General features: G+C 46.1%; 2 protein-coding genes and 1 long non-coding RNA gene across 4 annotated transcripts in view; 2 read left to right on the top strand and 1 right to left on the bottom strand.

The window, feature by feature from the left end:
* The first annotated feature begins 678 nt into the window (after nucleotides 1–678).
* On the top strand, nucleotides 679–14,563 carry CISD1 (CDGSH iron sulfur domain 1). The gene is made up of 3 exons (XM_074830174.1): nucleotides 679–777; nucleotides 6,659–6,864; nucleotides 12,307–14,563. The coding sequence occupies exons 1-3, from the start codon at nucleotides 747–749 to the stop codon at nucleotides 12,394–12,396; spliced, it is 327 nt and encodes a 108-aa protein (XP_074686275.1). The 5' UTR covers nucleotides 679–746; the 3' UTR covers nucleotides 12,397–14,563.
* Nucleotides 6,880–24,617, bottom strand: LOC141925717 (uncharacterized). 2 transcript variants are annotated; one of them, XR_012623918.1, is made up of 4 exons: nucleotides 24,528–24,617; nucleotides 23,646–24,044; nucleotides 11,430–11,861; nucleotides 6,880–9,683 (listed from the first exon to the last, which is right to left on the bottom strand). It is a non-coding gene; the product is annotated as an uncharacterized LOC141925717 (long non-coding RNA). The 2 variants fall into 2 exon arrangements; XR_012623917.1 differs by lacking the exon at nucleotides 6,880–9,683 and having other exon boundaries at nucleotides 9,789–11,861.
* The window catches only part of IPMK (inositol polyphosphate multikinase), a 44,135-nt gene continuing 42,714 nt past the window's right edge, over nucleotides 23,263–24,683 (top strand). The window contains exon 1 of the mRNA XM_074830172.1: nucleotides 23,263–23,527. Coding sequence (XP_074686273.1) covers nucleotides 23,278–23,527 — 250 coding nt within the window. The 5' untranslated portion in view covers nucleotides 23,263–23,277. The remainder of the gene's footprint in view (nucleotides 23,528–24,683) is intronic.

Here is a 24,683-nt window from a genome sequence, read left to right as displayed (position 1 = left end):
CTAAAGCGCCGTGAAGCTGTTTGTGCTCAGAGAATAAAAGGTGTTTTGAAGGTCACGTCCTTTGCAGGCATGCTGTGTCAGCGAAAGCCAGATGTCACGCTCACGGTGCTGCCTGAAAGGAGCAGGAGAGGTGTGCTGGCTGAAAAAGCTGTTAAGTAGGTCCAGACTAGCAAGTCCTTAATGAGGTACAAGACTCTGATGCTACTTTTTTTGAAGACAAGCAATTCTCACATCAACACCTGAGTTGGTGAGGTTTAAGGCAGCTGTTGCTCAGGGTATCGCTCTTTAGTTTGGCTCATACGACAGCGTGTTCTGGGCGGTTTGCAGAGCCCTGGTAAGCGAAGGCACCCAGCGATGCTGCCGGCAGAGGAGAACGCGCGGCCACGCCAAGCCGGCGTCTCCTCAGGACAGTCAGTGACGCCCACCACCATTTTACACTTGTAGAGGCCTCTACAGGCCTCAGAGCCCACTTTGCCCTCCCTGAGGGCCCCGTGCCGGGTGTCAGGCCAGCCACAGGGCTCCGCAAGACCGCCTCACTCCCTCCTCCTCCGCGGTGCGATTCAGCCACCACCCGTGACCACCCTCTCGGCGGGAGGGCGGCCCCACCCTGGGCGCTCCTTTTCTTCGCGAGCGGCGCCTTTAAGGGGAGGGGCCCCGCCGCCATTTTACGGGCGGGCGGTGGGCGGCGCGTGCGCGGTGGGGTGTGAGGCGGTGTGCGTGCCCTCTGCGGCGTTGGAGCGGGAGCGATGGGGCCGGGGCACAACTCCGCTGTGCGGGGTAGGGGCGTGCGGGGCGGCCACGGGTACCCCGTGTGCCGGCGGAGAGGACTGGGAAGGGGCGGCAGGGGAGGGTGTCGTGTGTCTGTCCGTGTCCCGTCCATCCGTCCCTTCCCCCGCACCCCCCGCGTTTCTCGCGCCGCCGGACCCCCGGGGACAAAATGGCGGCCGTGGCCGCCCCCTGCGGCGGGTGGCGGCTGGGTAGATGCGTACCTAAATAAAATCCGCCCCCCGTAGCCGGTTAGGGAGGGGGAGGGTCGGCGGTCTGGCCTGCAGTCCCTGAGGGACCCTCCCGGCTCGGCTCGACTCCACTCTGTGAAGGCCTGGAGGGCGTTGAGCTCCGCGCCAGGCCCTTGAGTGCGTTTCGGCCCTTGGAGTCAGCTCCGGCCACCCGCCAGGTTTTATTTGTGATGGGGAGCGGCCTGTTTCAGGCACCGCTGCTTTATTTCTGCTTTTCCCCTTGCCGCCTCGCTGTTGGGCTTTGCCTTTGTTCAGGCCTCGTACTTTATGTGAGGCTGCCGGCTGTAAATTTAATGAAAACCTGTAGCTTTCTGGTGTTTTAATTTATCCTCAAAGGCCAGTACTGTACAGTAGGCATAATGGTGATAATTGCACAGTGTAATGATTGACCTGATCTATGCCTGAAGTAGAGTTGTGTGTTTTAAATGCTGTTGGGCAACCGGGCAGGATGAAAGGATTGGGATGGATGAAGGAGAGAGTGGAGAGCTGAATTATCTGATTTCCTCCAAAAAATGAACTTCACCTGCATGGCTGTGGTTTCCAGTTGCAGAGCTGCTGATGGTTTATGCCCTTAAGTCAGGGTACTCCATCCAGATAGATTGGGGGGGGGGGGGGTGTATGCTGCTGGTACAGAGAATGGTGGCAAAGGCATCACTGTAGTCTAAAATAGGTTCTAGTAATGGAAGGCTGTGCTTGTTAAAGTAAGCAAACCAAAGCCCTGAAGATGACTTGGTAATAGCTTGCAGCCAGGTTGCATTCCCAATGGGAGTTTACTGTCACTTATAAACTTGCAAGAATTAGAGCAGTTTCTACACAGTAGGAATTGAGAAGAAAACTTGGTTTGTGGGGGAGGGAGAAGAACGTGCTCCTAATTAAACTGAAAATATTCTTATCCCAGGAAGGCAGGGGAACAGCTGATCAGAGCAGTCTGGAGGGTGTTTTGTTTAGGAGGAGGTGGCAGCATGTGGTTAATGTGATTTCTGTCAAGATTAAACTTGATCATCACCTGGAGACTGGCAGGTCACAGCTCTTTCTTCAGCTTGTGTGTGTCTCAGGCTGATGAATTCTGGAAGTCATCCTAATGCTTGTTTCCCTAGAGAAAACTAGACACCTGAAACTTCCTGTGTTTTTGTGGGATCTAATTCCTGACAGTAATTGGAGAGTTAATCGCTTCAGTGTATATTGGTGTGCATATATGCTGAAAGGTTAGCCTTTGCAAGGCACTGAAGAGCGCAGCTAGTGCTTTTTGTTGTAATGTGGTTGTTTGCAGGTGTGACCCCACACTGACCACAGATCTGATCACAGTGGCTTGTCTTTAGCTGTTTAAGGGCCAGGTACAACAATCTTTCTCCCTCGGGTAGTCTCTTTACCTTATGGTTTTGGTTAAATTAAGCTTGTCAGTCATAATCCCATTTCTTGTGGATGCTGTGAAGTGGTGGATGTGACTTTTACCTGCTTCTACTGTTCGGCTTTCTGTGCAGCCAGTTATCCTGGATGACTCCTCAGTAAGTGAGTGTCCTCTATTTCTCCAAGCATGGCCTGGAGAAAGGTGGCCTTTTGTTGTGAGAGTTACACTACTGAACTGTCACAAACAACTCTTGGATGATAATAGCTTCTTCATTGGCAACAAAAGGAGGAGAACAACACTTGAAAGTTATAAGCATTTCTGAAGACAAAAAAATACAGATTTTTCACATCTGGAATTATTACTCTGTAGCTGACTTTAAAATAACATGGACATCTTTTAAGCAGTAGAGGTAACTTGAAAATTGCCTCTTAGGACTTTCTCTGACTACCTTTGTAGGGGTGCAACTATCCCCCATGTTGTTGCCAATTCCTGGAAAGTAAACTGATATGTGTCGTAGCAAGGATCGCATACTCCTGGCAGAGCCAAGACCATCTCAGTTTCTTCTTGTGCTTGTCAGTGCAGATGGTAAACGCATGTTCTTCCTGCAGATAAAATCTGTTTGAGTGCTCTGGTAGATACTAAAAGTACCTCTGTAGCCTAGATCCTGGAAACATGCAGAGTAATATTCTATCTGTTTAGAGAGAAGAGAGGAGAAACTTTGTGAATCAAATCTCTTGTTCATTAGGATATGTCCAAAGAATATAGAAGAAAATAGAATTCCCATCATTGGCTTGTTGCTGTTCTCCTATTTTGATTTTTTTGTTGTTGTTTAATTCTGTGCACTGCCTGCTCTCCTGGGATTGCATTCTTTGGACTTCAGTTTCCTTTTTCCCATCTCTCTTACTTTCTCTCCTTCGTGTGTTAATTTTTCCAGAGTTTTAGCCAAACCTTTTCCATCCTTTAGTGCTCATGACATTGAAACAATTTTTCTGCGGTTACGCAGGCCTGTAGTGTCTTGTTGTCTAGTGACTTCTAATGTGTTTTGGTATTATACCAAAATTGGGATTTGTTTAATAATTACTCAAAAGTTGCTTTCAGTGTTTTTAAAAAAAAATAAAAAACCTTGACATTCCACATCAATGTCACTCTGTTAGCGGATGCCTCTTCCAGTAATATATGCATGACCTTGTTTGGCAGCGAACTGTTGAATTGGCACCAGAAGCCTCTTGAAACAGAGTTTAAAGCATTTAAAAACTTCTGAAAAGTGTTTTTCTTCCAGGTACAGTTTTATGATTAACTTAGTTTGAAAGATGAAATGGGCATTGCAGCCCTTCTAAATCTGTTTGTGAAACAAAACAACAGTGGACAACAAAACTTACTGCCTCTGAAACCTTGCAGGATGATATCATGATGAGAGAGAGTCTATTTGTTAAATTCAAATAGCTTTCATAAATTTACATGATGCTTATTAAGGCAGTGCCGAAATGTAAAGAATAAACTGCTTTAAATGTTTGAATTTCCTGTATTAGCAGTTGATATCATACTGCTCCAGAGAAGTGATTGGAAAAAAGCTAATACAGTACAAAAGACACTATGATCTATTATAAGCAAAAATATCTTAAGCTGTTTGTATGTATACAGTCTGCCCCTGTGTGTAATAGATGAATCTGGCCCTCAGAAGAAGTAGAAAGTCATTGAAATATGAGATTACAATTACTTTGAATTAATAATCTCTGCTTGTTGAGCTGGATGTGCTGTCTGTGGCTGTGGTAGGTGGCCTGAGGGATGGTCAGAGGGATCTGGGTTGGCTGCAGATGTGCAGAACAGCTCTTTGGAATGGGCTGCAAAGCTACAGAATTTACAGACTTTCCTGCTCACACTGGAAATATTTTTATCATCAGAATCTTTTCCTCTGCTGGTTTGTTAAACTGACCTAGACTTTTGGATAAGTGCAATAGAAGGTCAGCTTCCTTATGGTGCAGCACCTTAAAGGCTGGTTCAGTTATAGGAGTCATCCTTGGTCTTCATTAGAGTCACTCTTTCCCCTTATTTTGCTTAAGGGAACGGATATGGTCCATCTCTGTCCCCTCATCAGATACTTAGAAACGCTGGGTAAGACTTGGTCCGTGGACAATGTGTCAGCTAGCGGCTCGGGCAGTCCTTGCAACTGCTGCTTTTCTGAAATCCCCAGTATGGGCAGTACCTCTGATTTTGCCTGCCGCTGTTATAGCTGCACTTGACATTTCATGAGAAATCACCTGAACCTTGTCAGAGCCAGCTTGTCCCTGAACTGGTTGGGTACCTCCTCCCTGCCACAGCCCCGTTCTGCTTGGGGAAATGGGCTCAAGTGAGAAGGGGAAAGGGTGCTGCACTCTCTGCAGTGGCTTTCCTTGGGGGAACCTGCTGCCTCTGATTTAAGCTGTGGCAGTTCTTTGGAATAGTTTGGGCTGTTTTGCTAAATTAAAGCAGGTTGGGTTTTTTTCATAGAATCCCTTCTTTAATTTCACCTCACTACTTTACCCTACCCTATTAAAATTAATGCATTACTCTGGCTAGTTTCTAATGGGAAGATAAAGAGGTGGGAAGTGAGTGGATGTATATAAACCACTGAGTTCACAATATGCTCTCTGGGACTTTTATTGTTTTAAGGAGTTTAGGAGCAGAGAGATGCCCTAAATTCTTTGATGTTAAAGATGGTTTTCTGTACCTTAATATCACCTTTTTGTTTTAGGGAGGGATCGTCACTCGTTTGCAGGGGAGGCCTCAGTATATGTTGGTCTCTTCCACTTCATTTACAAAGAAAATGAACTTTGAAGGATTTCTGCATCCTTTACTCCTTTAGTAAGACTACAGGGAGTGCCTGCCTTCCCTGATCTGACATGGCTGCAGACATCATACAAATACTTTGTCTGATTCCACCAGTTGCTATATCCAGACCCTTGTGGATCAGTATGGTGTGTGTGCACTAATGCCGTGTTTTAGCTGAGGAATTTAAAATACGGATTTTAAAAAAGGCTGCGGGACAGGGCAGAAAACCTTGATCATTTTAGTGCAAGCTCACAGCAGCAGCACAGCAAGTCAGTGAGTGGTGGAAAGTAGCAAGAACTAACAAAGGCTTTTTGTTTCTTCTTAGCCTTTAATGTAGTAATGTCTCTTGCTCCAAAGATGCCATCTGGCTTGGCATCTTTCAAATCCAATGCTAACATGGAAGAGCAGGATAGAAATTCCCAACTGGAGACTGCTCTAGTTTTCTTGTGTAAATGTGCTAAAACTTAAATTCCTGTTTATTTGTCTGTCAAACTCCGTATGTACACGTTAGGAGTATACGTGTGAGTAGAAGTGGTGGATAAAAAGCAAAGAAAGAGCAGCTGCCTGCAGCTCTGAGAGGAACGGCTGGCGCTGTTGCCACAATGAGAACTTTTGGGCCAAAGTCCAGCATGTTTTCACCAGGCAGAGAGAAAACAATAGAGCCACAAAAAAAGTAGGAAAACTCCTTGCAGAAAAGGAAATTATCCTAAGTGAGCAAGACAGCAAACGTTTCAGAGATAACTCGAGGGAGGAAAAGTGAGGATGAGAGGTGGTGGAAAGAGGATTTCTTTTTAATGGAAGTGTCCTTCAGAGAGTCAGGACCTAATCCAGTTAAAATAAACTCGTGCTATTATTCTTAAATATACTGGTTTTGGATCCATGTTCTTTCCTGTACACCACAGTAGGGATTTAATCTAAGCTGTCTTTTGTTACTCTTCTGAAGTGGTAGTATATTAAATAATTTCCCCATTGCCAAATACCTGTTAACTTTAAGTTACAAGTTGCATTCTGTTAAGAGCTACTCAGTGCACATACCTTCTGGGGGATCCTGCTTGGGTTGTTGCTGCTGAGTGTTTTTAGTGACTTTCCTGCAACTGAAACAACAGTGGGTTTTGCTGCTACAGGGTGTACTTGTAGCTGGTTTAACGTGCTGAGCTTGGAAACACCATACTACCAATGTTGATGTCAGAGGTTCCCAAATAAAAGGTTAAAAACCCCAAAATCCTGTCAGGTTAATCCTAGCCCTGGTGTAGAAGGGATTGGGGTGAAGGAGAACTCTGAGCAGTAGAAAAGAGCAGCTTAACTGGGCGAGTGCCAAAAGCAAATATTCTTCTCAAGTACTGTGTTACCACTACAGAACAAAAAGGTCTGTTGGAAAGTAGAGGTATTGCCATGAGCATGGTGACATTTACTACTATGAGTAGTTTTAATAGAATGTTGTGGTCAAAACCTGACAGTCTCTTTTTCTTCTTTTCTTTTATTCCAGTGGAATGGATTGCTGCAGTCTCCTTAGCTGCTGGAGCAGCTGCTGTCGGGTACCTAGCTTACAAAAAATTTCTCTCTAAAGACAAATGCTGCAAAGCCATGGTGAATCCCCATATCCAGAAGGATAACCCCAAGGTAGTCCATGCGTTTGACATGGAAGATCTGGGAGACAAGGCTGTGTACTGTCGTTGTTGGCGATCTAAGAAGGTAAGATAAGAATAAATGGTCCAGTTTTGTTCATGTGCGTGCATCTTTCAACAAAACTATTTTCAGACTGCTTTATTTATTCTTTTCACCTAAACTATTGTGCAGTGAGATGTAGCAATATTTTAATCCATAGAACCGTGTAGATTTATGCTGTCACTCAGAGTAAAGCCTGCAGATTAGTGCTAATAGTGAACAAAATATTTCTGTAGCTCTGAAGAAGCAGATCTCTTGGAAGGAGAGCTGCTGTATGGAGCAATCAGTCATAAATGACAGATACCATTTTGTGTGCTGCCTGTGCTAATACTGAGGCTTATCCAAAACTACTGGCCTGTTGGCAGGTGAAGGAGAGCTCAGGAACCACAGTCTGAGTGGACCTTAAACACCTTTTAGTGGAGGAGGTTGGAAGCTTACTCAGTCAGAAAGTACCTTGCTACTAGTTCATGGTGTTAGTAACACAAATCAGTTAAGAAGTCTCTTGGTATATCAGAGCTGGTGTCAAATTGTCACTTGCAGTGTCTGAGCCCATCATTAAATCTTGCAGACAGGGTGAGTGCAGAATTATTTTGGGAAGAGCTTGACTTGTGCAGGTGGTGTTACAGTGGTACTGCTGTTCTGGCCTGAATTTATTGTTGTGGTACTGCTGTGTACTGTAGATAGCAACCTTTTGCCACATGAATGAGCACACCGGTGAATTGTTTCCAGTGGTAATGGAGGTAATCTAAAAAGAAGTCATTGTGGTTAAAAGCTTTTGAAGAATCTATATGGATGGACTTAATACATTTGTACCTTAACAACTCAAAATAGTTATATGGGTGATCCTGAAGTAAAGCCAGTGAAATCATGATGGCATACTTTAAGCCTCTGTTTCAGAGCAGTTAAAAGTCTGGCCTAGAGACTGGTCCAACCTAATTGCATACAAAGCCGGGTTGCCTCAATTGCCTAAAATTAGCAGTAAGCATGATACCTAGCCTTTCATTAATGCTAAGATCGGATTTAAATCTGAGGTAGAGATGTGTGACATTTGATGTAGCTGAGATCTGTATAATTCATCTGTAGTGGTAGTTGTGGGATCTGTAGTGAGAGAAAGCGGATTGGATGAGTAGTCTTGTCTGTTTACCACTGGCACACATTTAAAAGCTTTTTTAGAAGTCAAGGTGTGGAGACTAAAGTAATAAAGACATTCAAAGCCAGATAACTGAGGCTAACAGCCTTGAAATCTAGCTCACTCTCCTCTCTGTGGGTGAACTGAATACTAGACTTCTCAGGCCTTTGGTACTGATAGATAATGATCTAATTGGGCCATACTCTGCAGTTTTCCAGGTGCTGTAACTTTGGGTTCTTGCAGTTGTCAGATCAGACTTCATTACCTTGCAGGTCAAAACAGTTTGGGAAGTTACACAGTATTTGGTTTAACACTAAAATGCTACTGAGGATCAAACAGCATCATGACTTGATTGTGAAATAGTCCTGTGGAGATGGACTTGTCTTCTCTGCTCTGTCCCGAGTCAGAACTGAAAAACAAAATTTCAACCCCCACCCTGCTGCCATGGCCACAATGTGCTCCGTGGATTAAGTTAGATGTAATATGATAATTAAACAGAGAAGTGTGTACACTTACGTGCAGTGCTGCTGGCTGCACAGCATGCGCAGGTATCGTGCATGTGTATACCAGCATTGCCACTAGATTTTTGTGGTCAGTCTCAACTGACAGTCAGAATCCAGCATTGGAAGCTGCTGTGAGGGCTACAGCTTCAGAAAAGGAAAAGGAGAAAGGCTGCTCGAAGTATATGAACTTTAATATCTGAATTTGGGTTTACCTCAGGTTGAAATAGTGTAGGTACCTCCTTCAGTGCTTCTGCCAAAAAAACCCCCAAACAAACAAAAAAATCCTAACTTGAACCTTGGTGTTTGTACTTTCTGCTTCCTACCTAAACAGAAATGGGAGATAGTGTCTGGTTTTAGTGGTTGCATTGCAGCTTCTGCCAATGTTCTAGCTATTGTTTGATACTGTCTTTTTTTTTTGTGAAATAAAAATCTTAAGTATGTTTTGACATATATTGAAGGGGTGTTCTCAGGATCATACTGTCCTACTGAGTTAGGGCTCTAATCATGCATTGAAAGGAAGTAGATGGGGCTACCTTATAATGAATCCACTCTTAGATAGAGCTCTCATCTGAAAGGCCTTGGAAAGGCATTAAGGAGGTAGGTGGAAAATTTTGAAGGTATTTTTTTTTTACTGATGCTTAATAATGAGTGTTTTAATCAGCATGTTCTGCTTCAAAGACTGCAGTGCCCAGTTTTGCTGCCTTCCTCTTGCCCTGATCGGTTCACTGTGTATGGTGGGTAGCGTGATCTTTAAGATGGTGTGGGTGCTTCTCACGTTCAGTTATTGCCAAGCAGTAATAAAATACAGAGATGTTCTTCATCATTCTCACATGCTTGTCATCTTTGGAAGTAGTTAGCTAGCACTGTCTGTTTTTTACACTTCTCAAACTAAGATCCTGTTAAAATTTGCGAGATGATGTTTATACGATGCCGAAATCATAGAATGTGTGTGCTTCTAATGCAGGGAATTACAATAAGTAAGCAGTAAGTAACCTGCTGTGGTTTTGTAAATAAGTGGTGTGTGGGGATCTCTATTCCCTATACAGGTTAGAAGGAATGTCCCCCTCTATGACCCTGTGAGCACTTCTCATCAGGTTTAGCCTCATCTGGGGCGTGAGGCTGTTGATAGCACCAGTAGCGTTATGAACCAGTGGATACTTCAGTGTGCACGGACGGTGTGGATGCACTGCAGCTGGCTTCACATGGTGGTCTTCCTGCATGGGAAATAACAAGACAGTTGGGCTATACCAGGGTGTTTTGGAGTAACTCTTAAAAAATGAGCAAGATTATTTTCAGTTGTTTTTTTTTTTTCTGAAATAGTATACTTCACAGGCTTTTTGTGTGTGTGTGGTTGTGGTGGCCAAAGTCTTTGTGGGCTGCATGTGTTTAAAAAAACCCACAACAACAAATGCGGTATCTTCAAATAAGTCTGTCTTGGGATGTAATTAACTGTTAAAATAGGTGGTAGGTAGTTCTTTAAATGGCCCTTTCCTACTCAGTGTTGTGCTCTGCAGACACTTCATAGCACTGCTTGTCAAGTTGTGTGGAAAAACCCAGTGTTCAAATTTACCAATGTAGAGGCAAGAGTTTTGTCTTAAAACCTAACTGTAATTAGTCTAAAGCTAGAATACTTGTTTTCTTACTCTTCTGCATTTTTAAGTGTATGAGCTGGGGGGGAATAAATTAATTTGCTTTCTTTGGCAATGACCTGCAACCTCTGTGTCTTCCAGAGACATTACTAGTCCCCGGGCTGCAGGTCAAGGAATACTGCTGCAGAACATCAGAAGAAGGAGCTGTAGAGAATCTAAACCTGTTCAGTGTCAAGGGAAATAGGCTGAGCTGTCCAGATCACTGCACAATTCCCTCAGGGTTTGAGCTTTGGCTGCTATTGCTAGCCTGCTTTATCTTAATCAAGGATGAACATGTTGTCAGGTCCAGGATCTATCTATTCAGTATCTGGTCTTCAATATGACCAAGCGGGTGCCCTGTAAAAGTGGTGGTTTTTTTCTGAGAAGCTCAAGTCTAGTGTCCCAACCTCTGGGAACCAGTGGTTCTGAGACCAGCTGACCCAGACGATGAATTTAGAGCAGAGTCGGTAGCTGTTAGATTTCTCTGCTATCTGAAGCCTATGAATCCCACCATTTTTGTCACTTGCAAACTTGAAGTGATGATGTTGCTGTAGCTGGACCTCGGCCTTGCCTCCTTGGGGCACATGTGACATTAATGTCTGATGGAAGCTGGGTCAATGATTGTGTGAAGACCAGTGGACTCTGGGGTTGCATGGAACAACTGGCCCAGGAACATCTGGGTTGGAAGCTGGTCAGTGTCCCATAAACATACATCTTGTTTGTTTACATTTTTTCCAAGCATCTGTAGTAACCTACTCATTGAGTCACAAATGACTGATTTGATGATAAAATTTCTGCATGAATCAGCTTACATGAGTGTTCTCCAAATTAAGGATTTCTTTATTTGGAAGCATCACCTGCCGCTTATAACATGGGTTTTGACATTTTGTAACTCTGAAAAACAAACTCCTTCTGCCAAAAAGCCCTACCCTACAGGGAATGTGGCTTTATTTTTAGAGCTCTGGGAAATTTTTTTGCAAGTATATTGTCTTCATTATATTGTTTTCATGCAGTACTTTGAAATCTTTTATTCTAACTAAGCATGGGTGATAGGGGGTTATTTTTTTTTCAAGGCCTGTGACTGAGGCATGAACGTTGGAATCATGGGTGTGTCAAAGACTATTTGATTGTGACTGTACTGCAAGGGAATATTGCTGTTGCAGAGGCAAAAGCTGGGTAATGTCCAACTTGGATTCCCTTTACTTCTAAGCAAACAAAATAGTAACTGAATGCAAAATACTGGTGTGTGATTTCTGTGATCGTCTCCAGGGTTTCCTCTGCAGAGGAGGCATAGCCCTGAAAACACACCCTTGAGGAGTGATGGCATCTAACCTCGCTCTTGTTGCTTCACAGAATGTCCTTTTGCTCTTGCACATGAAAAGAGCTGCCCAGGAGCAGAGTGGTTGTCACTGTCTGGGATCTGGGCACTCACGGCTGGCTGAAGGAATCCTTGTGGGTCTTGCTCTGACCAGGCAGTTCTAGTTTTTGGATTTTGTTTTTTTTTTTCCCCCAAACATTTCTTCAAATGACTTCATCGGTGCTACCCTTAAAACCCCTGATGAATAGCCATGTCAGTTAGAAGTGCACTTTATTTCCATTAGCAGGTCAAAATCCGAACATGGAAGCCACCTTGCACAAAGAGACCTTTGTGTCGATGAGATGAGCAGGGTCAGGATGAAGCAAAGGCAGCTTGCGCCTCTAGCTGTCTGGAGGCAGGGCTGATAAGAGGTGAACCCAGGAAACTGTCCTTTTTCTCATCACGTGCTACGGAAAACCAGAAAAAAAAAAAATCAGCAAAGGATCTCCTGTTTTTCTTCCTCACCCCACTTACCTTCTGTAACTACACTCAACTCTGGCTGTTGCCCAGGAAAACAGAGTGTGGGGCAAGGTTGAGAGTGAGATACTCCATGTAGGTTACAGTTGAAGGTCAGCTTGGGCTGCATTTTCCTCATGCTGGCCTGAGGCAGGAACACCAAACAGAGTGGAGTTGAGTTGCTGCTTTTTCAAAACAAGCCTCTCACCTGCTCTGCACTGCATGGACAAAACCAGTGTTCAGCCAAAAGTCAGGGAGACCCCACATACCAGCACAAAAGTTATGGTCTGGGGTCACAGTGGATTTAATGAGAAGATGTTCTAATGAACTTTCAAGCTAGGTTCTTAATTCTGGCTCTGGATGTACTTTAGATGTGTTTATTCTTTCTTTTTGCAGTTCCCGCTGTGTGATGGCTCTCACACAAAGCACAACGAGGAAACTGGCGACAACGTTGGGCCTCTGATCATCAAGAGGAAGGAGGCATAGAGTGGACAGTAGAAGCTACAGAAGGAATGTCTGACAAACCCTCTGCTCACTTGTGATTGGGGGAAAAACCACAAATTCTTTGTCATGTCACTGAAGACTTTCCAGTATAGCATATACATAAGGCTTCAGCATGTGTATTTTCTCTGGTGCTTGTCTTGTTTTAATCACTACAGTACATATTTTACTAAATAGTCATGGTTTAAATTTTTTGTCCTGTAAAGTGTGAGTACCCTCGCATTGAGTATGAAACTAAAATGACGCACAGAATGTACTTCATCAGAAAATAGGTATTAAATTATTTTCAAATACATGTGTACTACTCTGAGGCTATTCAGTAGAATGTGTGTTCAAAAGGTAGATCCTAAAATCCTGGAGAGGTTCTAAAGTCACAGGTCTGGCTAGATTTCTATGTAAAAGACAGTGGCAGGAAAGAAGTCATGGTGCCAAGATGCTGCTTAACCTCTGATTATGCTGCATTTTCTGCAGGTGTCACATTTGGCCTATTACACTACTGTTCTGTGTGGCTTTTGTAAAAGAACAAATTCAAAATTGCTAACTACGAACAGACAACATAAAAGGCTTATAGTGAGATGGGGCTAAAGGGCAACTTTATCTTTGATTTTACAGCAGTGTTGAAACTTGACCCTGCTACTGTATGGTATCAAGAACATAGTGCCAGAACTGCAGACTGTCTTGAGAGCAGGATTAGGAAGATGGTGTCTACGAGAGCTTTCTTAGTAGACAAGTGGAATGATAGGAAGTGCTCAAAGAGGGATGGGCAGGGGTGGCAGGGCTGTCTTTGCTGCTAGAAAGCCTTAGTTTCACTTGTGGTCTCTAGCAGTGAAGCCAACTTCCCCAGACCACAGGACACTTCTGTGGGGGAGGCTATGCCAATTTATTCCAGAGGCTAAAATAAAAACTAAAACCCTGCCCATCATTACTGTCTGCTTTCTCGTTGCCCTGGCTGGTTCTGGAGGACTCTTCCCGCTGTGAGGGAGGAGGCACACCTTTCTTACTAAGTGGCCTTAGGCTCCATGTGTCTTAAATAACTCCTGCCTCCCTGGGCTAACCGTTAATGTGGTTCAGCTAATTTTACCAAAAGAACTGACACTGAAAAGGAAAGGCTTTGGTGACAGCTAGGAACTAGGGGAAAAGGAAGGATGAGACAAGGAGAGCTCTTGCTCTCCTTTTGTATGGCACTTGTCAGCCTTGTCTGACATGATTGCATTAATGGCTGTCACGTTGGTTTCCTTCAGTTAAATAGCTTTGATTTATTAACATGCAAATGACTACAAAGCAAAACCCAAAGAGTGGGGTGGCAGAGGGCAGTTTTGTATTAAACCCTAGCGTAATTGCCGCCTGTGTAAGATTGAGCTCTCAATGTCCTGGGACAGAGAGACTACCTCAGAGCTAGAAAAAGGGCCTTTTCAAGAAGCTGACATTTCAACCTGGACCCTTAAGGATTATTCCAGATGATTGGGGCAGTAGAGGTGTGTTTGGTGTTTGGTGGTTTGGTTTTTGGTGTGTGTTTTTTTTTTTAAGAGAGTGTGGTTGGTATGACTGGTTAAGATTGAAGAAAATGTTTTGCATATTCTCAATGTGGGACTTTCAGCTGACTGGTCCAAACTTTGGCAGAAGGCACAAGAAGTAGAGAAGGTGGCACAGAGGTAGAGAAAGAAGGTTTGCAGGTGGAGTGCTATAGCAGGGGCAGCTACTGTCTGAGAGACCTCTACTTGTAAGAAGTTGCAGTCAAATATGTTCAGTTTCTATCTTTTCTTCCTGTCTTGACTGTAAAGGAACTTGATATTTTTTACTTGGCCAAGTACTGATGCATATGGAAAGTTATTTTAACCTTAAATTATCAAATACATTGCTTTTATCCAAAACAAAGTTATTTCTGTATTATTAGAATATAACACTGGATATTTCTGTATTTTTGTCAAATACACATTTGAGCTCATCTTAATCTTGAGGTTGTAACGTCTGTGTTATCTCATGGGTGCACTGTTTTTTTCAAGGGAGAGTTACACTGTGAGTAGTGCTGTACGCCAATGCTGCTGTAATCATAAACCTGTGTCTGGGTTAGGTTTTCCTTCTGAGACTTCTTTCCCTGTTAGCAGGAAAGCCTGGCTGCTCTTAAAGGAATAAAAGTTCACTGAAAACTGCATTAATGTTCTCAGAGATGAAGTCCTGAAGTTTCAGATGAGTCTCCTGAGTCATAAAACTATTTCCTGGAGTTTGCCAATAAAACATTTTCTGGAGTTTGGGTATTGGGGAAGCGGGCTTCATGAGAAGTTTTTCTTCCTGGGAAGCAAAGATGCAGGAGCTGAGTCTTTGCTGGCTTACATCCTGGTGAGCTTGTTTTGGAGAAGTGTCACATTTATAAATGTTGACACAAAGTGGTTAAATTTTATTTTGATGCACGTACCATTTTCTGTACCTGAAAGTTCCTGTTACTCTTGTATGAGCTGTTTGAATCTGATAGTGAAAAGAGATACTTGAATTTGAGTAAACAAACTTGCCAGCAGTCTTGATGAGCATCCCAGACAATGCTTCATTTTTTTTTCCGTAGTACCATAATAGGCTACCGTGTTCTGATGGCCTGAGTGCTGGCAGGCTCTGGTGTTTTCTGCAATCTCCATTCTTCAGTGCTTTCCTCAAATAATCTCCAAAATATGAAGTGGATGGGTTAGACCTTTGCCAAGTTTTAACTGTAAAGAAATTCTTTTGCAAACGTGCAGTTTTCACATCACCTTGAAATTCCTACATGGAAATGTGGTACAAATCCTTCATATTAAAGCAGTGACGGATTCCTGTCCCAGAGTAAAACGGTGTTTCTGTTCTACGTTATTTTTCAACATACAAGTGTTCAGTAGGAAGGTGAACAAATCAAAGTACTGCTTCTGCGGTAACTGATTGTCACTCATCAGAATAGTCTGAATGTCAAGTATTCAAGTGCTTCTAGAATTGGCATGCCTGAGGAGACGGCTGGAAGTTACATGTACTTCCTGCACGTTTAATTCAAGCACCGTTAATCTAATGGATAATTTCAAATGGTGGAGGCCAGCATTGCAATAACACACTGGTCCACTGGGAGGAAACAAACGCTGTGCAATGGAAGTTCCTTGATGTGTGCAATGCTGGTTTTAAGGGTTTTTTTTTATGCGTACGTATATTTATGTATTTTTCTCCCAGCAGCATTGCTGTTGAGCCCAGGTGTCTAGGAGTGCTCATAAACATATTTGGGACGAAGCAGCTTTCTCACGTGCGGAGGCTCACGTGCTTTGAAGCCAGGAGGTGTAGCACCAGTTCCCCCACAGCCAGCTGCGGAGTTGACCGCAGGCCCTACTAAACTTTACCAAGTTGTTGCAGTTTGGACCTTGTTCTGGTGCTGTTTGGGTCTGTGAAATTTATTTTGCACAGTTGCACAGCAGTAGGATGGGGATTTTCCTTTAAGTGTAATACAGCCAGATAAAGACATGGAACTGCTGTATCGCAGTCGCTCACTCCAATAACGGAAGAACATTTTATAATAGCAGGAAGGATAAGATCATAGGCGTGAAGCTCAGCACTGGTGTTGCAAAGAAACCTTGTCAGCTGGCTTTTCTTCAGCCATCCTGGAAGTCTCGTACTAAATTTGGCTTTTGTTTCAGCTCCCGAAGCTTCAAGGCTGACAAACGCCCCCCCCCCCGAGCCCCGGCTGGCTGGGGCGGAACAGCGCGATCTCCCCATGGCGCGTGGGCAGAGAGGGGACGCGGTGACGCGCCTGCCAGCAGGCTGAGTTTATCAGTGCTCAGCATCTCTGTTTCAGCCCGGTCAGAACATTTCACGTGGAGCTGCTGAGAAGACCAAATGCCTTTTCCATTGTCACTGTGGTACACGTTCCCCCAGCTGCTCTCTGCACCCAGGCTTGTTCTGCCCTGGTTTTCCTGCACTGATGAGTGGCTTCTCTGCACTGGCAGGAGAATGATCATTTTCCTAGAGCCATCATTAATTTAGGACGGCTTCCAGGGGCTGTTGCTTGAAGCTCTCTGCTGCCTGTTTTCTACTGTAGCAGTGGTGTAGCGGCGCTGCCTGCGGTGCTTAGTGCATTTCTCAGGCAGGATGATTTCTAGGCTGCCTGATGCTGAGGCTAACGCAGAGAGGAGCTGAATAAAAACTAAATAACATAAAAATAAATGTGTGGAGAGAAACAAGAAGGGGAGAAAGAAGAAATAAAGTGGCAGATGGGAAGAGAGCATAAGCTAAAGAGAAGATTTAACACCATGTAACATTGCTAGGTGGTAGCAAAAAGGGATAAATCAAATTACAGAAAATGACATGTTGCATTTCATTATACCTCTTAATAGAATGAAACATAAGAGGTACAAAGTGGCTGTTCATTTGCTTCTGGGATGAAGCTGTTCTATTAGTCAAAAACTTACTCCTTAGAGCCGAAGGGGTTACGTGCCTCGAGCAGACATCTGTTACTGTGTTTTTTCTTCCTGAACTGTTTGTGAAATCCTGCAGTACTGGACAGAAAGCAACTCACACTCATGCCGTGGGTCCCCTGTTAGCAGTCTAATGTTCCTCCATGCCCACCTTTGTAAAGGGGTTAATTAGATGTGCAATTATAATAAATAGGAGTATTTACCCGTATGCTCCCTGAAGTCGGTAAAATCCCAGTGGGTTTACGTGACCACAGCAAAGCAGAATTCAGTTCACCTTTCTCATGTGCAGTTTGGACTGCTAAGAAAGGATTTATCAGGGTTCTCAAGCAACTTCTGTTTTCTTCAATACACAGTAGTTGCATACATTTCACAAAGGCACAGAGAGATCGCTTCTCTTGGTTTTTTTCCTAGCTGAAGACTGAACCATCCCTCCTCTCTGATTTGACATTGCACTGCCTTTAATCTGCTCTGCTTTGCATCCTTTTTGTCATGCAGACTGCAGTTTTCTTTCAGCATTTTCGAATGCATGGCACATCTATACAAAAAAAGTGCCTTCTGCTCTCCGAGAGAAGCCTGTGCAGAAAAGAGGAGCTTCTTGAGCGGTGCCAGAAATTACATCTTTAATGTGTGAAGCATTCAAAAATCAGCAACACTGCAAGGATCTGCTCAGTAGCTGGAAAGTTTGTGCCGTTCAGTCAAGTCAGCTGGCAACAGAAACACAGCAAAATGAATGATAAGGTCACTGACTGCGTAACTTTTCTTAAATACTGTTCTGCAGCTGGCAAATACAACCATACATGGATAAGACGTGGTCAAGATGCACTGTCTGTTCACCGCTGGGGCTCTTGCTCGAGACTCGGGTACTAAAGCAACAGCCAGAACAGGCTTCAAGTAATTATTGAATTTGTTGCTTTTTTCAAACAGTGTGATCTTGCTCTTTCAGTCTTATTCTTGGCTCCAACATCTGCATGTGTTAAATTACTTTTTAAGGGTTGAAATTCTGTTGCTTTGCAGACAAAGTCCAGGAGTAGAATACTGTTTAAAAGAAGAGACTTTTCTTAATGCCAGTTGGCAGTGGGTTTAGTCAATAAATGGGTGTTTGATTCTACTGCAGGTGGAGGCAATGCAAGAAGCCTCTAGGGAAAGACAAAGAGGCATTTTAAATAAACCGCTTGAGCATGTTAATCGTCTTAAATCGAGTACCAGGGTTATCCTAAAGCATTCGGATGTGACTGGTAAAATGCCATCAGGCATTTGTAAACCCTGAGCCACCCCCTGATAGAGATACAACACCGTACTTTGAAAATCTTTATTTAGAAAGACAAAGGGAGTAATCTTTAGCTACCTGTAAGCCATGAGATCAGGAGATGGTACTAAAGACTTTGCTCTAATGCCTCTGTTTCAGAAAGGAGCACTACTTCTTGCCCCAGGATGTCAAAGCACACACACCTCATTGCTGTTTTCTAGGGCTGGAGGCAGCTAAAACACCAGTTTATAGTCTTGCCACAAATTCTGCACCAGTTAATTAATGGTACGTTCCTATTCTCCGTAAGAGAGCAGGCATGGAAGCCAGACTTAATATGTGGCACGCTGAGGCTACACGTAGCAGCAAAATGATGCCTTTCATCTTCTTCTCAGTGCTCTTCCTGATGTTGCCCAACATTTTGTTGGCTTTTTGTGGCTGCGGACACACCTGGGCTGATGATCTCAGACACCTGTCAACAGTGACTTCAGGATCACTTTCCTGGGCTGTGACAGCCGATTTGGTTCTGTGACAACCAGCTTTGGTTTGGATTATTTTCCTCTACGTGCATTACCTGACATTTATCCACGCTGAAGCTCCTATGCCAACACTGTGCCTTTTGTTCAGTTTTGTGAGGTCCTGCGGGACTTCTTTGCCATCAGTGTGGCATTTGACTGCCCTAAGGAGGTTAGGAGCGTCCACAGACCTGAAGACTTTGTGTACGCTCCCTTCTACAGGTCATGTTGAATAAAACCAGTCTCAGCAAACACCCACTGCTGCCTCCTCTCCGCCCTGAAAGCCCTTTCATTTGCTTCCCACCTTCTTTCAGGCCAAAAAGGAACCTTTCCTCCAAATTCTTTGCTTAATGATAAAAAGTCCAAGGACTGTGAGGAAGAAACTATTGAAATATGCTTCTCACCTTTATAGTCCTCGTAGCTTTCTAATATAAAAGGCTTCCCAAAATTTACAGCTGTGGTCTGTTTGTAGAAAAGGTGCTTCAGAAAAGACACAATTGCCATGAATTAACCTCACAGTCATTTTCTAAACGTACTGCATTATCTCTGGAGGGTGTAGGTTAGCTTTAGTCACCATCCCTTTGTTTTCATCCTGGAAAACCCCAGATGTACCTGGTTGCCAGGAAGGAGAGTAGTGTCAAAGAGTCTGCATCAGTCAGAGCCAAGTAAAATATTAATCATTGTGGGACTGGATGCCTAAGTGACAAGGCAGTAGCTAGGAAAGAAAGCGGGAAAGCAGCAGTGTTGAGTTTTACAGCTACAAGAGACAAGGGTAGTTTAGATTTTCCTTAACAAGAACAAAGAAGACAGCACAGAACTTCTGTGAACTTATCAAAGGCTTAAAAGCCCTGAGCTATTTTAAGAGGGCGCGATACAGCAACCCTTCTGCTGTGAAACGGTGAGAAAAAAAGAACTGCAACACGGCTACAACTTCCACACTGCTGTGACAACGTCTGCCGTATGCCGAATGAGCAGGACAGGCCCTCCTCTCCGCTGCAGATGCTCTCACCCATCCAGCAAACTATTGGTTGCACCAACTGATGAAATTGATGAAATACCAGGACCACGTGTATGGTCCAGGTCGGCTTTTTTGCAATCTGTTCGTCCGGCAGAAGCTCTGCGAGCACGGCCGCCTGCTGCAGGAAGTGGCTCTGTGGGCAGGAGGATCCACAGCTCTCACGCAGACTTCATGGCTCCGGCAGAGAAGCATTATTGTTGGCGAGGTGAGGAAGAAGTGGCTGTGAAGCATCCAAACAGACGGTCAAAAATCCAGCGGTGCTTGTTGTCAGCATACCTCTAGAGTACCAATATTTTGGCCAAGTCTCAGCTCCCCTGATCTGTTTACCTAATGTCCCCCTGCACTTCCACTGAAGTATGAGCTTATTTCCTGTACTAAACTACCCTGCGTCTTGCGGTTAGTTATTAACTAGCTGTTGTGTTTGAAAAAGGGCTTTATTTCAGCAGAAAGTGATTCTTCTGCAATCCTCGCTCAGTTTGGGGGAGCTTTGCAATCTGCCGGTGAGACATCCTCTTGCAGCACAGAGCAGTTTGTGCAAAATAAATGCGTGCATCATATTTTCCAGGCAATTTTCATCAGACCAAGTGAGGTAAGGTTGATTTCCAGCAACAGAGAGGAAGAGTAACCTGGAACTAATCATAATTTTGCCAAACGCGTTCTGTTGGGGGGAATTCCCAACCACCTGCCCCTTTAGGAGCTGTTTGCAGCCTCATTCGCTTTCTCTTCGAGTGCAATTGGACAGCCTGGAGAGGAGAAGTCTCCTCGGGGATCTTGCTGGCAGGTTCAGCTTTCAGCACAAACTCTTACCGTATCACACTCTGTGGAGAAATTAATTATTTGTCATTTCTGGTATTCTCTTGGTTTCGCTTGTTTTATTTTAGGAGAAGTTCCCAGATAAGATTCGTGAACGTCATGTGCTGAAGCGTGAGGGTGGAATGAGTGAGCGGAAGATCGAGTCTTGCGTCACTTGATTTCTATATGCATAAATCTGACTAAAGTAAATATCAGGGAAAAGGAAATTGTCACTGTTTACTTATTCCAATTACTCATGCTTTGGTATTTCTTTTAATCCCCTCCAGGCCCACGTCTGTTATCTCTAAGGATATCTAGAAGCTATTTGTTCGGAACCAAGTACTTGAATCGCCTTTAAATTCCAATTTTTTGCCTTTTAATGCCATTCTTTTTTCCATTAAGATTTTGAGTTCAGGTAGATCGCAGTGTTAGATGGGCACTCGTGCAAGTCTGAAATGCCATTTGTGTTCTTCTCTCTTTGTTTAGACCCAGATCAGCCGAAGTGTCTCGCATCTCTGCAGGGGGAGATATCTCTCCGCAAGGCTCAGGTTGGCATCCAAACCTTGCAGCAGCTGCTGCTGCTGAGACTGGGAGCCTTCTCTCTGCCAGGCATGTATCACTTGTGCTTTTTTTTTCACTGTACTTCTCAGCAATTTTTTTTGTGCAAGGGTTGACCAATCTGTGGTATTTCTCTCCTGCGTCAGCACCGCCTTGGGAAAATTCAGCATTGGGGAACTGAAGATAGGAGCTTACACTCACAACCATCTGACTCCTTTAGGGCTGGACAGTAACAGCTGACGACTAGGGGATATTCGTAAGGGAGAAAAGTGTTTTCTGACCAGCCTTTTTACTTCAGAAAGGATCTTGCTGAGTTGTTACCACTGTCTTCCCCATCTTACCCAATTAAGAGAGTGAAACAAATTGTTCCATGAACAATGAACTAATGAAACTCAGTTTTGACAGACTTTTATGCTATTCTCCTTCCTCTCAGCCTCCAGTCCTCTGATTTTCCTTGTGACCTTCCTGTTCCTTTGATACTTCAGTTTCCCCAGTAAATCCTCCAAATTGCCACCCAGTTCTCCCAACCACCTGTCACGTCTCCCGAGTATGGGATTGGGGAAGAGGCGGCAAGTAACAGCTGAGCTCACCGCATTGTCGCTCCTCTAATGTCAACGCTGATTCCCGAGGTACATCAGCCCATTTTCATAAAATCTGGGGGAATGTCATATATCTGCTAAAATTCATTTTCCCATCTCTGGCCTTGTTTTCCCATTCCTGTGTCCTACTGACGTTAAACACAACTAGATACTGGTGGATACTGTGGCAAAAGTGCATTTCTAATATTCACAGGGTTCAGCTAATTTTATAAAGGAAAGAAACAACAAAAAGAAAAGGCAGTAATTCAAGTCTGACAAACAGAGCTGATACACGCCCTAGTGAAAAGGAGTGTTCATAAAGTCTCCCAGCCAGGCAGCAGGCTTTGGGGTCCTGTGAGTTAATGCAGGGCTTGTGCATACCATCCTCTACTCATGGGGAGTTAAAATTCAGGTTAGAGATTAATCCCTTATCCAGTTTTGCTCTGGTGTCAGGCCAGGTGTACGCAGCTCCCATGCAAGACCAGCACCTACAGAGCTTGATAAGGCTCTGTTTTAGACTTCTTTAACAGTCCTCACCCACTTAGAATCACAGAATCATTTCAGTTGGAAAAGACATTTAAGACCATTGAGTCCAGCTGTTAATGTATGTTAATATAGACGAAGAAAGCTCTTCAAGTAACTAACTAGGACTCTGGGGCTGCTACCTGAGACTTCAGCTATATCCAGGGAAGGCCAAGAGACTCCAGAGCTGCCTGGGAGCAGTCCCAGAAAGCTACAGGGCATAGACCGTCCCCCAACATCGACAAAACTCCTTGGGTGGATTCCCTGGAGGAGCCTGGGGCTGCAACCTGTGAAAGTCAGCTGTCTCCAGGGGAGGCCAAAACATTCTGGAGCTGCCTGGGAGGATTCCCAGGGAGCTACTGGGTTTGCAGCCGCATGGACAAAAACTTCCTGTGGCTACCTTGGAGGAGTCTGGGGCTGCGTCCTGGCTTTCTCCAGAGGAGGCCAAGGCCATCCTGAACAAGCCTGGGAAAATTCCTGTGGGGTCACCGAACACAGACCTTCCCCCGACATACACGATGCTCTTTGTGTCGCTACTTTGGAGGAGTCAGGGGCTGCTGCCTGGCAATTGCCCTGTCTCCGGAGGAAGCCCAAACACTGTTTACATGCTCCAGGTTGCTCTCACGTGTAGTCCCTCGTATCGACTGAAGGGAAAATAAACAAACCTGGGGATGACGGTGAACTGATATAAAACTGAAGAGGATTTGGGGTGTATTTCTGGTCCCCGAGAAACAGCGGAGGGGGAACGGCCTCTGCCCGCCGACACGCGGCTCTCGGCGGTACGCCCTCCCGGGAGAGCCCAGGGAGCGACGCCGTCCGCGGGGGTCGCTCGGCGGCTGCGCTAGGCCCCGCTGCCTCCGCCGGCAGCGGAACCCCGGCGCTGCCCGCCGCGGCCTCCCCCAGGCGCCGGGGCCCGGGCGCGGCCTACCCGCAGGGCCGCGCGTCGCCACCGCACCGGCGACCGGCGACCCCCGCCCCGCCGCGGGCCGGGCCGGGCCGGGCGGCGGAGGCGGAGCCGCGTCCGGGGCGGGGCGGCGCCGCGGCCAGTCGCTGCCTTAGCGGCGGGGTGGGCGGCGCGGAGCGGAGCGGCGCGGCGCGGGGTGATGGAGCCGCGGGCTCTCGCCGCCCGCGCCCCGGCACGCAGCGCCCGCTGAGGCCCGCCCGCCGCCGCCGCCGCAGCGCGGCCGCCCCTCGCCACCCGCCGCCACCCCCCGACCCCCGGGAAATGGCCACGGAGCCCCCGCGGCCGGCGCCGCCCGCGGTGGGGCGCCCGGAGGGCGGCCGCGGGCGCTGCGCGGGCGGCGGGCGCGGTGAGGCGGAGGAGGCCGCGGCCCAGCCGGCGCTCGGCGCCTCCCCGGGCCCCGCGGTGGCGGTAGCGGCGGCGGCGGCGGCGGGGGGCCGGCGGCGGGGGCTGAACGGCTGCGTGCCGCTGTCGCACCAGGTGGCCGGGCACATGTACGGCAAGGATAAAGGCGGTGAGCGGCGGCGGGGCGCGGGGAGGTGGGCGGCGGGGACAGCGCCGGGCCGGGCCGGGGGGCCGGTGAGGGGGTTCCCTCCCTCCCCGCACTCCCGTTTATCTGAATTCTTCCAGACCTGGTTGTGGCGGGGCGGGTCTCGCTTCAATTCTCCTCACGTCCCGCTGGCGGCGGCCGGCAGCTCCGTTGTTAGCGGAAGGGGGGGTGTCGGTGAGAGGTGGGAGCCGCTCGCCGGCGGCGGGAGGGGCGCCCGCACGGCCGCCCCCGGCTGGGTTGCCCGCTCCTGTTGGGTCCCGGGTGCCGGTGCTGGGGGTCCCCTCGGCGCTGAGGGGGTCGGTCTCCCTGGCCGGGGTCGGAGGGGCTGGCGGAGCTCACCGGCGTGGACGGGGCGGTATCGCCGCTGCCGAATATCCTTCTGATGGTTTTTTATAACTGGTAATGACCCCTCGGACGGGGTGGTTAACGGGCACCGTTAAGCCAAAGGGTCTCTGCAGTTCAGCTTCATTTTAACAAGGACCTTGGAAAAAAAAAGTGGGAGTTTAGGTAACGGCATGTTGGTACCCTCAGAACGTATGTTGAAACTACACCTCATCTAAAGGGACCCCCCAAACTGGCCACCAGAAATTTCAGCGGAATACTTAAGTGATTTATTAACCTGGGGTAATTTCTTAGTTGCTTGTTATTTGATGGTAAGAGTAAGCCCAAAGTAATGGCCTAACAGTACAAATATTGTGAGGATACAGCGTTTTTGAAGCATGCCTCGGCTAGCTTTAAAATTCTGTTTTAATTCCAGGTTGAGGAGTTGGCCCTTCTGATGAAGGTGCCTTTTAACACAGGCAGTGGTCAGTGCCAGAGCGAGTGGCCAAGTTAACGTTGCCAAATGGCATTTTTCACCCTTCCAAGGCATCCCGTTTGGTGTAACTCCTGCCTCTGAGCCAAGTGTAAGGCAGACATCCATTCAGCTCCCAGTGTGCCCTTTGAGAGTAGCTGTAACACGCACCTGCTGTCATGTTGCCTTTGAACCCTGTGGGTAAGAAATGCTTCTGCTGAACAGGCCAAGGGCTGAACTTCGGAACCCCTTCAGCCCTCAGTGAGTGGAATTACAGCACTAATGGTACTGTGAGTTTGTCTTATCTATAGCCTGCACCCATGGCAT

The sequence above is a fragment of the Strix aluco genome, chromosome 7 (genome assembly GCF_031877795.1).
Source record: "Strix aluco isolate bStrAlu1 chromosome 7, bStrAlu1.hap1, whole genome shotgun sequence".
Classification (NCBI taxonomy): Eukaryota; Metazoa; Chordata; class Aves; order Strigiformes; family Strigidae; genus Strix; species Strix aluco.
Note: the sequence above shows the minus strand (reverse complement) of the source record. Positions and strands in the feature narration are given on the sequence as shown.

Bases quoted from the DNA above. Each gene is read 5' to 3' on its own strand.
- CISD1 (XM_074830174.1), top strand. From the start codon at position 747: ATGGGGCCGGGGCACAACTCCGCTGTGCGGG. The intron at 778-6,658 runs GTAGGGGCGTGC...CTTTTATTCCAG, and splicing joins GCACAACTCCGCTGTGCGGG to TGGAATGGATTGCTGCAGTC. The intron at 6,865-12,306 runs GTAAGATAAGAA...TTCTTTTTGCAG, and splicing joins GTTGTTGGCGATCTAAGAAG to TTCCCGCTGTGTGATGGCTC.